We start from the raw sequence: 16208 nt of genomic DNA, 5'->3' as shown, positions 1-16208 counted from the left end.
CAATAGAAAAATAAGGACATATTAACATTTATGGAGAACCTGTGTAGGAAAGAAAGTTCTATTTTTTAACTTTGTAACTTTATTAAAAATAAGCACTTCGGGCTTTGGAACATAGTGTGAAGAAACCCTGTCTTCATTTAAAGAAGTAGTTGCTTCTAGAAGAGAGTGCTTAACAGTGCATCTGTCTCAGCTTTGAGTTCTGCCACAGTTACTGGACATGACTGCATATCACTCTCGGTAGAGCTGCGGTTTACTCAGGGACTCCTGAAGATTTGCAGATCCCCAGGTTACATGCTTACCAGTAAAGCGGCAGATTGGGGAAAGTGCGGTGACTTGATCCTGTCCCTTCAAAAGCAGTGTAATACAGGCAAGTTGTATGATGGCAAAAGAAGAAAAAAGAGAAAACCAGAAAAAAGTCTTGCTCAAAATCTGAAAAAGGAAAAAAAAAATTATCTTTATATAAGTGCTGATCTATTTTGACAATTTAAAGTAGGAAATAGAGAAAAATCAACTGATGGTTGCTGGTTGCCACCCTTGGACGGGTGTGCACGTGGAGACTGCCTGTCACTGTAGTGTAGACATGGCCTTTTGGAGCAGCTGAACCATGATGGGATAAACTGGTGCAAACTCTTTGCCTTCTCTGCTTCGAACTGACTGAACATAAGCTTCCAGGGCGCCCCTGAAAATGCAAAGGAAAACTGTAAAAATGCCACATAAATCCAACATTTTGTAACATTGATATGAAAGTGACAAGTTCGTCCATTTTTGGAACCAATTTGGCCAGTGCCGACAGCCTTCAGATATGCGCTGGAGCCACATTAGTTATGCCAGTTGGGCAGTTCAGCTATGGCCAATTTCAGTCTGTTACAGTTCAGTACGTGCCGTTTCTCTGCATCTGTCCAGAAGCACATGAGAAGTACGGGCATAGCTTGTGCTTGTTTACAGTGCTCAGCTAGGGAAGAAAGCACTCGTTCAGGAGCTACAACATTTTAGGGCTTAATTTTTGAACTTAGTTAAGCACTGGCATGTGTTGCCATACAGTTGCTTTGAGATGTATTCTAGTTGCACTGGGGGTTGGAATCAGCAAATGGCAGCAATATTTGCAGCCCTGGGCTTGCTAAACCCCTAGAGCCATTTCCCCCCACAGCAGAGCTGTATCCACAAAGTCGGCAGCAGTGGTCTCCACTGGTAAACTTGCATATCTCCAGACAGTAAAGCTGAAAGAGTGGTTTGTACTTTATGAAAATGAGTAAGTCAGCACTGTCTTGCTCACATACTCACTGTAAGTCCAGTTTAATAAATTTCTGTGTATGCCCAAACCCTGGAAATAGTTAACCTTGATCATCAGATGTGTTCTTTACTCTTCACCTGCTGGGGGCTGTCTTTGGTTTCTATCTGTCTCCTGTAGGTTTTAATAACATTGCTTGTAGGTGTCATCCACCAAATGAGTGGCATTGTTCTGTTTGTCTTTCTTCACTGAGCCCAGGAACCAGTTCTGTGCTCTGAAACTCTGATTCCATCTATATGAAGTCAGTTACCAGGTCCTCAAATTCACCCCACCTATTTTATTTCCACGTTGGGCCCCCTGCCTGCAACTTTGTTTCAGCTTTCTGTCTTCTGTTCTTGAAGCTGCTGGCGGGGCCTCTGAGGTGGTCATCCTGGTAATGACTCTAACATCATCCTCTTGTTCGCAAGAGGATGACACCCGACAACCCAGCCCTTCATGCTTCTTGGGGCTTCAGGACACTTTGATGTAGCCTGAAAAAGACCTACAGATCACTACAAACTACTTCACTCCCTACCGCTGAGCCCACTGGCCAATCAGGGCTCAAGAGATCCAGGTATTTTTCCCATTCTGAAACCAGGGTGTATTTCCCTCAGGGGTTGCCAATTTGATTGTTTGGTTTTGGCCATCCACATATCCTATAATTAAAGAGAGTTTTCCCTATTTTATGAACATTTTCTCTAGGGATGAATGCCCTTTCCTGTGTTCTTCCTAGACAGCTCTTCGATCATTTAGGACTCACCTTTGGAGTGTTCTTCTGCCATAAAGCCCTTCCTAACCCCAGGTAGCAAAACGTTACCCTAGAGTCAAACAGATGTGTGTATAAAGGCCTGACTGCACAGTGCCAGCATTCTGCTTCATGCTGTGTTGAGGGTATGAGTGAGTCCTTTAGCTACGTGGAAGCATGGGCAGGCCATTACTTAATACTTAAGAAGCCAGCTTCTGAAATAATACATAATGCTGTTACTTCTGTTATACGCTTAGCCTTGGGTCCCATTAGTAAGTAATTCTTAACTACCAAACAGGAGACGGCAGTGCTGTTAAAATAATTTGTGGCGTGCTCCAGAGCCAACCCTTAGTGAGTTACTGCTCTGAGGAAAACTTTATTCTCCAGCTGCCGTGCCATTCATGCCGATGCCCCAACTCCACAAGTGTCTTGAGATACACAGTAAACCCTCAAGGGCTCACTCATTTTGAGGCACTGGGGGTGTGCATGCATGTGCACATACACAGATACATTTGCCGGTCTAAGAAATAAGTGTTGAAAGTGGACACATACCTGTTCTATTTAGAGAACGCACTTAAAACAGTTTCCTTTGCAGTCAAAGGGATAATGCTATATAAATCACACATCACATAGAATAACTGTGGTTAGCTTTTTCTCTTGATATTCATCAAAAACACTACCAGAACTACAGTGATGAAAACAGATTAAGCTGCCCTCCCACATAAAATCCGAGCAGGATTTTCAAGCATTTATTAAATTACTTCTTTTGCTTCAGCAAAACATAGCTTTCTTGGAAGTCAGGCCAAGCATTATGTAAGAGGTTTGCAACCAGTAAGATTGCTGAAGTTAACCCTCATGAAAAGCAATGGGTGTAAGTCCTCAAGGACTGGCTGGTGTTAATAGGTCACACTGTTGTAGATGTTCTATAAACAGCTATTTATTTGTCAGGTATTACAATTCTAAGTGACATCTTGTACCTGTACCCCAGGGGGCAGGTTAGCCCCAGTTTTTTCCATGGTTTCACAATTTTCCGTAAGTCCACCTCAGGCACTTAGTTCCCATAACTGGCATCTACCCGCAGGGATAAGCACAAGGCGTCACCAGACAATACCTTTCAACAACAGCCATTTTAAGATTTTTAGAAATAGATGAGCCTACGGGTCCAAGGATTCATATGGTACCAATAGATTTAAGAGTCCCGTTAAGCTAACAAAGTCTAAATGGTTTCAACCTAAGTGTTCTCAAAGGGCTACACTAGGAAGCATTGCTTCTCCCCTGCAAATACTAAGATACACAGGTTGTGGCAGAGCCAACCATTTCTGCAGAGCCTGGGGAGTCTTTGTGCCCAAACTGGAGTTTTGTCTTCAGTGAGAGCAGGTTCTGAGCCAGGTGGCCACCGCTGCACTGAGCCCACCTGTAGGAGCACCTGCCTGGTGGCTGAGCTAGTGCAGCCCCCACTGCCCCACCAGGGTCTGCTGACTGCTCTGACTTGAAAGTCAACTTCACTGTTACCCTATTCAAGTTCAAAACAAAACAGCCCACCTGCTGTCAAAGGGCAACAGCCACCAGGCAGAGGAGAACTCGCCATTTGCAGTCTACTCGGCTGCAGTGCTTTTACTGTAGCACTTTGCCCTACTTCTAAACGCCGAACAGATGGCTGGGAGGAGCAGAATGAGGCTCTGCCAAGGCTCGCTCCAGAAGCGAGGAAATGCTGCCATCTGAGACGGCACTTGCCCTGTCTATAGGGGAATCATCCATTGATGTCTTGGTAGACAGTATTAGAATTAATTCTGAGGTGACACTAAGAAAGCGCACCCTCTTGCCGAAGGCCAGGCTGCAGTGGCAGTGCAGTCTGTGGCTGCCCCTGGCAGACGGCACTTTCTGCTCAGGGCAGGAAGGTTCTGGGATCTGCCTGTGTGTGGAGGGATGACGAGGCGGTATTTATGAGCATGGCTTTCACTTGCTAAATGTGAGCTTAGCAACAGCACCGCAGATGAGATCACTCAGGAGACATTTTAAAAAAGCAGCAGAAGAAAACAGATTTGTGATCACAAACGCACAGCAGGACAGCCATGTGGATGAGCTCATTCCAGGGCGTTAACATGACAAAATGGAGCCCTGCTGAATCCTTTCCTATTACCAGTTATGTTGAAGCTGAGTGACTATTTGGGACTCAGAAAAAAAAAAAAGTCGCAGAGCCACTGCAAATCAATGAGTTAGCTGAGATCCTGACCACATCCTAAGCCTTTTCCAAAAGCAGGTTTATCTAGGCCTGGATCCTGACAGGAAGCTCACCTGCCAGCCATTCCCAGTTTCTGGGTCAGCTTCCTAGTGAGGGAAATAAGGAACAGCAAGGGGCCTGTTCCCGTGGGCTCATTTTCCTTAGCCCACACTGGTCATCAGAGGCTCTGTGACTTAGTGCACTCTCAGAAGCTGATGGGCCACCGTTTCTAGTGAGCTCTCAGCTCCTTGAGTGGGGTCCTTTACCTGTACTGTGCTCTGTGTTCCACTGTTAAAACAGTGGCACCTTCTCGTGTGCCTGATACCTGGCCTGAGGCTCAAACAGGCCAACTGGCCTGCCATATCCACAGACCTAGATTGCCAGGATAGAGATTGGAATTAGAGAAACAGGCGGACAGGAGTTGACTGACTTTAGTTGCTTTCTAGCACAGCTGGTTAGGTGATGGTCACCTCCCATGACAGGGCATCTAGAAAGACAGGGTGTGTGAGGGATGAGTAAACTAGGACCTTTGCTGGCTGAGGTTTCTGTGGTGGATTTCAGTGCTTGTCCGGCAGCAAGTTTACTGGCCTAAAGACCCAAGCAAGTGAGTTCCAGACCTAGGGCTTTTGGGGGGTGGGGGAAGGCTAAAAGAGTCATGTGTCTGCACCTGCTCATTTGGAAACAAAAAGGCTAGAAATAAAACGTGGAAAGTGACATTTAACAAATGGATAAAAGGAAGCAATTCAGCAGATGAAATGGATGGGCAAGAGGCCAGAAAGGTTCAAGAACAAACTTGAGGAAGTTGGGGCCACATCAGAGCTTAGCCTCAAGTGTCAATAAAGCCGGACAAGCTTCAAGTAGGGGAGACCCCTAGTGATGTTTGAGAGCCTGGTTTCAGAGGGGGTATTGATGGAAGAAGCATGCTCAGTAAGCCTCAAGCACCATGCTCAGGGCTGGAGATGTGCACACACACTTGGGCCCAGGCACAAAGAGAAATGCATTCTTGGACCACAACCAGAGGATGTGCGGTATCTAAGCAGTTCCTACCAGGAGCTGTTACTGTTCAAAGTTCACTCGCATCTGAGGCCACCATTTCAGTAACCGCAACACATGAACAACACATACAGAGCCAAAGTGGATCCTCTGAGGCTGTTTACAAACTGAACAGCTCAAACAGCTGAGGCTGTTTACAAACTGAAGCTCAAGCTCCTTAGGGTTGGATCAGGCAAAGGAGGGTATGAGGACATGGAAGAATTAGACAGTCCCTGTGCCCGGCAGTGTTCTGCAGAGATCCAGCATGATAGTGCCTCTAACAATGAGGAGGCCAGCGCACAGATGGTCAACTGCAGGCACAGGCCCCCACAGCCTGCACCTTTACTGTCCCGTGTTCTCTGCCCTCCTCGACCTCTCCCTGTACCCCAGAACACAGCTTTACCTCAGGAGGAGGAGCCTGTCCTTTTCAGATGGGTGATCATCCAGCCACTGGGAGAAGCGTGCATGGGACCATTCCGCCCTCTGCAGGTTGCAACACAGGAGAGAAAGCACATTCTTCAGCAAATGGCAGCAAACACTAGCACAAAAAGCACTGCATAACTCTCCAGGTAAAATTACCTTCAAACTTCCTCAAGGAAGTTCAAAAGGCAGAAGTTTAAAAAAACCTTCATGCAACTGATTACCAAAAAAACCCTTATGATTTCCCAACTAACATGGGCCAAAAATAGAAAATGCAGCCTCCATCAATAAAGCTGGAAATTACTTATGCCATTTTGTTGTTATTTTGTTTGATGATGGTGATTATGGTTTTTGAGACAGGGTCTCACTCTGAAATTCAGGCTGGCAAGGAACTAATGGCAATCCTCCAGCCTCAGCTTCCTAAGTGCTCAGATGACAGGCCATGGGCCACCATAGTCAGTTGAGACCTTCTTAAAGGGCTAACTGTGGTAAATTTTAGAGTGCCTGCCAAGAAAACAGATACAGGGCGCCGAAGTTTTCTTCCATCTCTGTTTACTTTCAGAGAGACATCCAAGACAAAATAAAGCAGGAGGGCTCAGTAACCACTCAGTGAGGAGACTTGCTTACAGTTACCTGGGGGGTCCATGGAGGCTCTTGCCTCGCCTCATTACCTGGAAGGGGGACTTCAGCTCAGCCGGTGCTCTGGTGAACAGAAACTGAATAATGGTGCTGAATGGAATGACATCTCCCACTGCTGGACTGTCGGCCACGTGTTCGCTTGTCTGGAAGAGCAGGGGTCTAGAAGGAGAACAGTTCATTCATGTGGCTCAGTGATGAAAGGTATGATCCAGCAGGGGATCATTCTGCCTGAAGAGTCTTTCTATTCCTTTTCTTTCCTTTTTCCCTTTTCAGCTTTTTGAGACGTGGTTTTTCTGTATAGCCCTGGAACTCACTCTGTAGACCAGGCTGGAATTCAGAGATCCACCTGCCTCTTCCTCTGGAATGCTGAGATTAAGTGCATGCACCACCACCTCCCAGCCCTAGATGGGTTTTGAAGCCCCATTTTAAAATCCCATTCAGCCCCTAAGGCTGAGTTTCCTTTTAAGGTCTTTCCTCAACACTCACCACTTTTCAATGGATCTAATGTTACCTCACTGACAGCAAAATTTGCTCTAGTCTCATTTAATTAATAGGCTAAAACCAACAAACACAAAGCAAAGCCTTTAAGTTGGTGTAATAGACTCTGAGCTTGATTGATCCTTGATTGCCTTTCATTTTATATAAAACCCTTCTTTGCACTATGATCTAATATGAATGAACTCAATGTTTTCATATAGCTTTTCTAAATGGCACTGGAGTATTTGACATGAAGTTATTACTTTGCTGATTAATCCAATAATTTGGTACTAGTTCCCTTCTGCACACTGTAGTTCCAAGTCTCACTGTCACAATTTCTTAGGAGTAGTATGAAGGCAAATCTACTGCACTACCAATTTCTTGACCACTCACTCTGCCAAAATCTGGGCAGGAATGACATGCTCTCTTTAGCTCTGAGTTTTTATGACAAGAGCTAGTAAGTCTATGGCTGGCTTCGGAGGCTCCCTGGAAAGACCAGCCAGTAGATCAGATGACTGACACAGCCATGGAACACAGCCCTGGATCTTAGTCTCCTTCCTCAGCCATTACAATGTATGAAGCCAGGCCTGTGTGAAACAGAGCTCAATTCCTTCCTCTCACTAGTAAACATTTATATCAGCAGCAGGAGAGTGTGCTCAACAGACACTTGGTTCTTGTTGGATCCAAAACATTAGGAAAAACTCTTTACAGTAATTATCCTACAAATACAACCGACCCCTCCTGGCAAATTTTTCATATCTAAACTGCCTATGATGGTTAGTTTTCATTATCGGCTGATGAATCAGCAGTGAGGGAGTCTCACTGCGAACTGTCCGGATTGGCCTGGCCTGTGGAAGATTATCTTGGATGAACTGCGGAAGGAAGACCACCCTATATATAGGCAGCATCATTTCACACAAGGGGCCTTGGAAGGGCAGCTGAGCACTAGCTTGCAAGCACCGACTCTGTTCCCCGACTGTGAGGTAGGTGTGATGTGACTACTTCAAGTTCCTGTCACCTTTACTTCCCTGCAGGGATGGAGTAAAAAGACTGGAAATGTGAACCAAATCATTCCATCTGAAGTTGCTTTTGTCCTGGTATGTTATGGATGTAAAAGGAAAGTAAGGCACTGCCTCACCAAGCCACATTGCTTTGTTACTGGGAAACAATGGTCATTTTTATTGTCTGTTACCAGAAAGCCAGGAACCTACAAATTCTTCCTGTGGCCACACTGAGAATTTGCTACATTGCTTTGGAAATGTTCAAAGCTCAAATCATTTCTTCAGCTCGATGCTGAAGAACTTTGGAGGCTATTGGTGTAATGAAGCATGAAAAGGCTCCTGGGGGAGTTTTCATTTTGCCTGGCGGCATCACCGTGAGCCTTCCTCTGTGTGGACGACGCCGTCTTCACTGCTAGGCCAAAGCTGCTGGTTTCCACAAGAGCAGCGTCACAGCCATCAACAGAACAGCATGCGTAAGTACACACAGTGTGCCAGGCATGTAGAAAGTTCTCAGACATGCGGTCAGCAAGAGGTCTCAGGCTTCAGCACCCCTGACCCAAATTAACAAAAAAAATCACCACAGGAGAGAATATCGCAGTGAAAACTTGAATCTTAGAAACAGGACTGGTCCACTCAGAGATTAGACGACAGAACTAGACTAGAAAGCTACTTATGTTCCCACTAAGAGCACAACATTCTTCCTGTTACTGGCTCTACACTGTCTGCACGCACAGTGTAGACAGAACAAGCAGCAGACACCTGGCTTACCCAGCATCCTGTGGCTAGGTGCACTCTCTACCTCAAGGGAGCGGTGTGGGCACCACAGGGCTGCACTCTGTAGTCAGGCAGAAACAGCTGCCGGTGTAAAGGTCTGAGTGGCAGCCGTGGCCTGACAGCCGTGGTGTCTACGCAGACACCAGCAAATGGCCGCCTACCAGCAAAACTCAACTGCCGGCTCACAAAAAACTTGTGTCACATTTAACTTGGCTTATGTCTCTAGAGAGCAACCTGCTTAGCCAAAAATCTTTCTCAGAATCCAGGCTGGGAGACGCAAGCCACAGTAGACCTGTAGAGTAGCTGTTCAACCTGTGGGTCTCAACCCCTTTGGGCACTGAACTACTCTTTCACAGGGGTCACATATACATGTCAGCCATCCTGCATGCCAAATATTTACATTATGATTCACAACAGTAGCAAAATTAGTTATGAAGAAGCAACAAAAATAATGTTATGGTTGGGGTCTCCACAAGAGGAACTGTTTTAGAGGGTCACAGCATTAGGACGGTTGAGAAGCACTGCTCTCAAGTGCGCAGGAGCTAAACTTGTTTGTCTCATCCTCGGGTTCAAATAGTGGAGCCACCTGGCTCAGGGCTTATTCCTGCCCCCCTGGCAGTCCAAAAGTAGCTTTGCGTAGCCTCAGGCTACCATGTGGTCAGTTCAGGTAAGGAAATATCCAGTACATGAACTGCTGCAGCTCACAGCCAATGCAGTGTGCCTGGATGGCTTCAGGTTCTGGCCACACACACACACACACACACACACACACACACACGCAGGTTCCTGTGGAGTCCAGAGGACCTGGAGTTACAGGTGGTTGAGCCGCCTCAAGTGTGTGCTGGGAATTAGAATTAGGTCCTTTGTGTGACCTAGAAACATTCCTAACCACTGAATTTCCAACCCCAGATTCAAGGTTTTTGTTCACTACTTCTATAAAAAATTATCAAATATCTCATTATTATATTATAATAATTATACATAATTGTTATATAAATTATATAATACTATAATAATTATTAATAATACTATTACATAATAATTATATTATTAAATATAATTTGGATTTTAAAGACATTCATTTTTAAGTTGGCAAAGATTTATGTTAAATATTCCAAAGGCATTCTAATTGGAGATACCTTTATTTTAAATTCAAACTCTTAAAAAAGCGAATAAACTGTTTCCTACCAAGGAAATGGAAAATAATTTTACCTTGATCCAATCAGTTTGATTACCCTTTGCTTCTACTAATACTTAAACTATTAGGACACACATTAAAGGCTCTGAAAGTCCTGCGACAAGACTTAACCCTCTGATTACCTTAAAGTAACTCTGAGCTCACTTATTCTTATTGGGGGAAAAAAAATCTGGGTTAGTCCTTTTAATCCAAATTATAAAACAAAACAAGCCAGTCCTTAATAACAGCCATCATGGTACTTCACACTGACTTCTGTGTTTTCTAGGCTAGGATGCTAACTCACTCAGTAAGATGCTCCCTTTGCACGCATGACGATTGGAGTTCAGATCCCCCAAACATGTGTCCTGGCAAGGTAGTACATGCTTATTATCACAACTCTCGGAAGGCAAGAGAATGGTGTGTATCCCTAGAGCAAGCTTAAAAGCTAGACTCGTCAAGTCTGGGAGTCCTGGGTTCGGGGTAAGATCTTACTTATCTCAAGAGATAAGGCCTGTCACCAAAAATACTTGTATATGAGAAAAGATAATTTTGATAAAAGAGAAATTAATAAATGCTATGTTGTTATCTGATTTAATCTGTAATATAGATTTACCAGACTGGATTTGATACAATACTGACATGTGCAATATAGCAAATTATCACCCAAAATAAGAGTTATACTTTATACTTTAGAACCCAACATTTCCTATTAGAACTATCCACCCTTCATGATGTTACAGATATAAAATCAAACTGATTAAAAGGAAATCTATTAAAAAGGTAGTTATTTTTAATACTCCAAACATCAACTAAAGCATGTCATCAAATAAAAATACTTGTAGATGGAGCAACATCATCTAGGTAATTTAAAGATACCACTTCTGCTTGATTAAAATGACCCCTTCTCTTACCTACTGCTGTCATTCCTCAGGCCATAATGCATATTTGATTATGTTGACATTAGGTACACTATTCCTAATTTTACATGTCACATGTATGTCAGATACAGAGGTTGAAAAAAATTTGGACTTGGGTCCTGAGAGCTGGAAGAGTTGGTAATGTGAACAGTTTAGTATTACTGTTTCTGGTAACTGCGCTCTAGCATACTGGGAAAAAAATAATATTTGGCCTTTGCATGCACAAAATGTGATTGGTCAGCCAACAGAAGAAACTTGGAACTGATGTTTTCAGGAAAAAAAAAAAAGCCAAACACACGTGAAACACTCTCCAGGGCTGAGGGACTGGTTGGCATGGCTGTGAGTGTGAGGAGCTAGAATGCTAAGGCTGGCAGAGAGTCCTGGGCTACCTTCAGCCCCCTCCACAGTCACTGATTGCCTACCTCTATGAGGGACCTAGTAACCTGTAACTATCAAGTCAATGCTTTCAGACTTACAAACAGCTCCCTCCTCCACCAACAAAAGGTCAAGAAGTATCAGCTGACTCTGAGGTCTATAACAGTATCTGGCTCTGTTCTAATCACCCACCTGTATTGAACAGTGTATTAATCATGCTTTGATTTCTAACTATACAGAAACTTTGTGAAATTGGCAGCATGTTAGAACATGGTATTTGGGGCAAGCTGACACGCTTGGTTATATCTGGTTCTCTTGCTCCCTTTGAAAATGAACTGTAAAACCCTGCAGATGAAGGACACAGGCTAAACAGAACCACCACCATCAAGCATCACAGCACACTGTAGCAAGCGCAAGAGACCAGTGACTTCACAGACAGGGTTTAGAACATGAAGCTACAGGAGCAACAGGAAACAAAGTGAGAAAGACTAAAGAAAGCCCACAGGAAACAGGGAAGACCAACGAGGGCACCAGGCTTTGTGTAATGGAGGGGGAGAAAGAAGAGAAAGGAAGGGGTTCCAAAGAATGGCTCAAGAAACAACAGGTGAGACTTCCCCTTATTAGGTACCAGCCTCTAGACACAGAAATCAAAGTGCTCTCCAAGCACACCCAATCCAAAGAGAAGCTCACAGAGGCACAACCAGGAAAGCAGCTAAAAGCAAAGACAAGGTCAGGGGACAAGACTTGAGGGTCTCTGACAGTCAGGAAGCATGCAGAGATCAGGTGCAAAGAACAAACTTCTTCAGTGTCCACACATTTGCTTCATATCCTTCTGATATGGAGAACTAGGAAGTTATTTTGTCTTAACTTCAGCTTCAGGAAATTTAAAGCTAAATCTGAAATTTAGCAAGGAAGTTAATTTTATGGTTTACATGTGTGTTTTATAATTATCCTTCAGGATATTTCAATGCAACTAGAAAGGATACTAGGAAACAAAAAAAGCAGGCAAGGAAGGAGGATTAGGAGAGATGGAAACAGGCAGGTGGAAGTACCTAGGCACACAAGCATAAGAGGAGCTGTGCTTAGCAGCCTGGCACACAGGGATGGTGGGTGAGATGCTCAGAAACCAGGCCTGGTTAAAAACTACTGCTTTTGTTTTTTTTTTGAGGGGGGGGTTCAGTCAGTCACTTGTCCCTTCACAGCTCTAAGCCACAAAAAAAAAAAAAAAAAAAAAAAAAGTCTTTCTGACAAGACCAGTGCTCCACAATGGTCACTAATGGTTGCCTACAGAGTTCTGAGAGCAACTCTGGGTGTGCATCTACACTTGAGGTCGCTCACACATCACCTCCTATCAGGGAGCACAGCCTGTGCCTCCCTGTCCCTGATTCCAGGTAGGATCTGAAGCTCCAACAAGTCCAAAGAAAAGAAAAGAAAAATTCACCACCTGCAGTGCTTTACAAAACAAAAGAAAATTAATTAAGATGCTATGAAAAGCAGAAATTCTATACTGTCATTCTTAGAGATGATTTTATATATAGCAGCACTTCCAAGGTTACACATTCTAGCCAGAAGGTAGAGTTAATTAGTCAAGTATTAGATCCCTTAGAAAAGATGTCTATTTCTAGTTGGGTAAGTCACATTTAAATGACTCATGGCTGCACAGCTGTCAGTTTTCAGACAGGCTGTTAAGGCTAATCGTGCAATGCAGGACAGCAGAGGCCCTACTACTTCTCTCCTCACACTCAGCAGCAGCGCTGTCCCCTCTGTGTCACCTGCCACCACACCCATCCCTCCCCAATTCTGAGAGAAGGGCCCCAACAGGCAGCAAAATCAGCAAGTACAATGCCCTGAGCTCGGACACTCCCACAGAAACTAAAGTCTGACAAAGGAAACGCCACCCCACTGTGGCGGCATGCAGCTAGCCATCCTTCTCACACAGGACGCCTTTGAGAGAACAGACAGCTGTCTGAAGCCTGCAGGGAGTGACACTCTCTAGAACACACTTCAGGGGTCATGCGGGCTGCAGAAGAAAATGATGCAGGAGGTTAATGACTTGGGGTAAAGAAGGGCTCCTGTTTGGGAGTTTATTGTCTTTCCCCACAGATCAAGCAGAAGAAAAGGCAGGGTTTCTTGGGGTTGCTCTGTAGGTCTTCCGGGAGTTGTCTCAGAACTGCTGGGAGCAGAAGCCAGCAACGTGAATTCTGTCAGTGGCAGGAACAGGAACGTGCTACTGTTCTCTTAGAATTTCAGATATTTTCACAGCTAATACAGACAAGCATTCTAGTGTGTGTCTGGACCATTCAGAGTAAAAACAAACACTGCTTCTAAGTCAGACACAGGAGAGACGTTCCCTGATGGGCAGCTATGCCAGCTCAACCCCTCAGCTACTGTGAATACTGCAGCTGAAAAACGGGAACATTAATATACCACGGTGCTAAGCCCTTTGGGTACATGCCCAGGAATGCTTTACTGGGCCATATAGCAGCTGCATTTTTAGTTCTTTTTCTTTTGTTTTAGGACGTCTACGGTTGCTGCACCAGTTACACACACCTGGGCCAGCATTTGTTATCTTGATGGCACTCAGTCATCAACCATGTTGGAACCAACATGGTGATATCATTTTTATTTATGTGTATGGAGTTTTGCCTGAATGAGTGTCTGAACACCACATACATGCCTGGTGTCAGAGGTCAGAAGAGGGTGTGAAATCTGCTGGAAATGAAGTTACAGATATTTGTGAGCCATCATGTGGGTTCTGGGAACCCAATATAGGTCTTCTCCAAGAACAAGTGCTCTTATCTGCTGAGTTACCTCTCCAGCCCCATTATTTTTTTAAATGTATCTTAAATTAAGTTTGTTAGTTGAAAGAATTAACACAATTTACTATATCTTATCAGATTACAGTTACTACAACCAGAAACCAATAGCAATACTAACTATAGAAACTATTCAGATATGTGGACTGAAAATACATACTTTTAAATTCTGTAAAAATTGTTTTATTTATAATTTTTATATGTATGCATGCCAGAGTTAAGAGTTTTGGAAAAGCCATGGGCGGCATCACACAATTATAATCCCAGCACTTGGGGAGGCAGAGACAGGCAGATCTCTGTGAGCTCAAGGCCAGGTTGGTCTACAAAGGGAGTCCAGGACAGCCAAGGCTACACAGAGAAACCCTGTCTTGGGGGAAAACGAGTTTTGGGGAATAGAGAGATGGCTCAGCGGCTAAGTTTGCTTACCATTTATTCTTGCAAGGGCCTAAGTGAAGTTCCAAGTCCCTACACTGCAGCTCACAATCACTGCTACTTCAGTTCCAGGGATAACACGGCCTCTTCTGGTCTCCAAAGGCTTCTGTACACACATAGTACACACACACACACACACACACACACACACACACACGCACAAAATTATAAATAAGACAATTTTTAAAGAACTTTCGCAAGTATGGCCTGGGGAAATAGTTTAATCTGTAAAGTGCTTGTATTGCAAGTATGAAGACCCAAGTTCTGCCTCTAAAAACCATATGTTTGCCAATGTATTTACGCCTGTGCACACACAGTAATATAGTAACAATTTTAGAAGCGTGTATTTTCGGTCCACATATCTGAATAGTTTCTATAGTTCCTAATGCTATCAGTTTCTGGTTGTAGTAACTGTAATCTGATAAGATACAGCAAATTGTGTTAATTCTTTCATATCATAAGGCTTGCTTTGTGACCTGCTTTAGAGACGTTTCTAAGGGTCACAGAGTAGAATATATGTATATTCTGAATCTGTAGGGTAGACTATTCTGTAAATGTCTCTTATATCCATTTCCCCAAACCATAGCTGAAGTCTAAAATGGTTGTAGTTGTTGTTCTTCAGTCTGGATGACCAATTAGAGGCTTAAATCATTCACTCTCATTGCATCAGGATCTCTCTGACCAGTTACAGCCATTGGTGTTCACTTTACGAAACAGGGAGCATGCTGAGACCAGACTATGGCCTACGCTTTTTTTTTTTTAAGATTTTTATTTTATTTTATTTTATTATGTATACAGTTTTCTGTCTCTGTGTACACTTGGATGCCAGAAGAGGTCACCAGATCTCATTTCAGATGGTTATGAGTCTTAAAAGATTTATTTATTATGTATACGGTATTCTGCCTTGCATGTACACCTCCATGCCAGAAGGGGCAACCAGATCTCATCATAGATAGTTGTAAGCCACCATGTGGTTTCTGGGACTTGAACTCAGGACCTTTGGAAGAGTAGCCAGTTCTCTTAACCATTAAACCATCTCTCCAGCCCCTATGGGGCTGTATATTGTGTAAAATAGTGTTGTCAGGTTGTACCCTCCTTGCTAATTCCATTTTACAAATTTTGACTCTCATTTTGAGGACAGAGGATGATCACATGCAGGATGGACTCACCAACACCACCATCTATCCAGACCCACTAACAGCACAGACAGATAATGACTTATTCCTAGCAGAAGAAATGGTGCTAACCTAGACCTGTATAAAGGTGAATTGAGACTGGAGGGGCATAAGAGTGCATTAAAATCCTATCAACAAAACCAGGCCCAAGAACCTACCAGACATGCCTGGCCAAGGAGAGACTATAACTCCTTTACTTGAACCCCACAAAATGGGCCCCACTCCAGCCTGTCATTTGGCAACAGCAGGACGTACCAGGAACAGGCAGAGCAGTCCCGATCGTCCTGGGCTGTCAGCTCAGTCCTCCACTGTTGACATGCCTGCTGACTGCGGTCGACTCATCCACGCCCCTTGGGACTTAGCCCCTCTGTTCCTGCTGCAGAGTGGATTCTGCTCTTTGGTCTCTGCAGCTAAACTACATTTTCAGTGTCCACTCTGGCTCTCTCATAGCCTGACCTCTACGGCAACAGCTTCTTCCCTGAGGCGGGTTTGCTGTCTCATCAGTATATTCACTTCACTTATACATATTTATGCTTATCTAAACATCTCAACCCACCCACCTCAAGAAAGCTCTTGTACGGACTATTGGAGCCTCATCACCTTGTATACTTTCTGCAGCTCACATATGTATGCAGATCTAAATAGGCACATTTATTCTACCCTATGTATGCTGTGGTATGAAAGTAAGTATTAATAATTAAGACCAACAGACTAATAGAACTTGCCTTCACCTAAGCTGA

The 16208-nt window shown here is 44.0% G+C and overlaps 1 protein-coding gene across 1 annotated transcript in view; it reads right to left on the bottom strand.

The window, feature by feature from the left end:
* Positions 1-56: 56 nt before the first annotated feature.
* Positions 57-16208, bottom strand: part of Cog5 (component of oligomeric golgi complex 5) — a 251996-nt gene continuing 235844 nt past the window's right edge. Inside the window, exons 20-22 of the mRNA XM_060366797.1 lie at positions 6357-6483; positions 5669-5748; positions 57-679 (exon numbers count right to left, since the gene is read on the bottom strand). Coding sequence (XP_060222780.1) covers positions 565-679; positions 5669-5748; positions 6357-6483 — 322 coding nt within the window. The 3' untranslated portion in view covers positions 57-564. The remainder of the gene's footprint in view (positions 680-5668; positions 5749-6356; positions 6484-16208) is intronic.

Source organism: Meriones unguiculatus, chromosome 1, assembly GCF_030254825.1.
Source record: "Meriones unguiculatus strain TT.TT164.6M chromosome 1, Bangor_MerUng_6.1, whole genome shotgun sequence".
In the NCBI taxonomy this organism is placed as follows: Eukaryota; Metazoa; Chordata; class Mammalia; order Rodentia; family Muridae; genus Meriones; species Meriones unguiculatus.
This window is presented reverse-complemented; position numbering and strand designations above follow the sequence as displayed.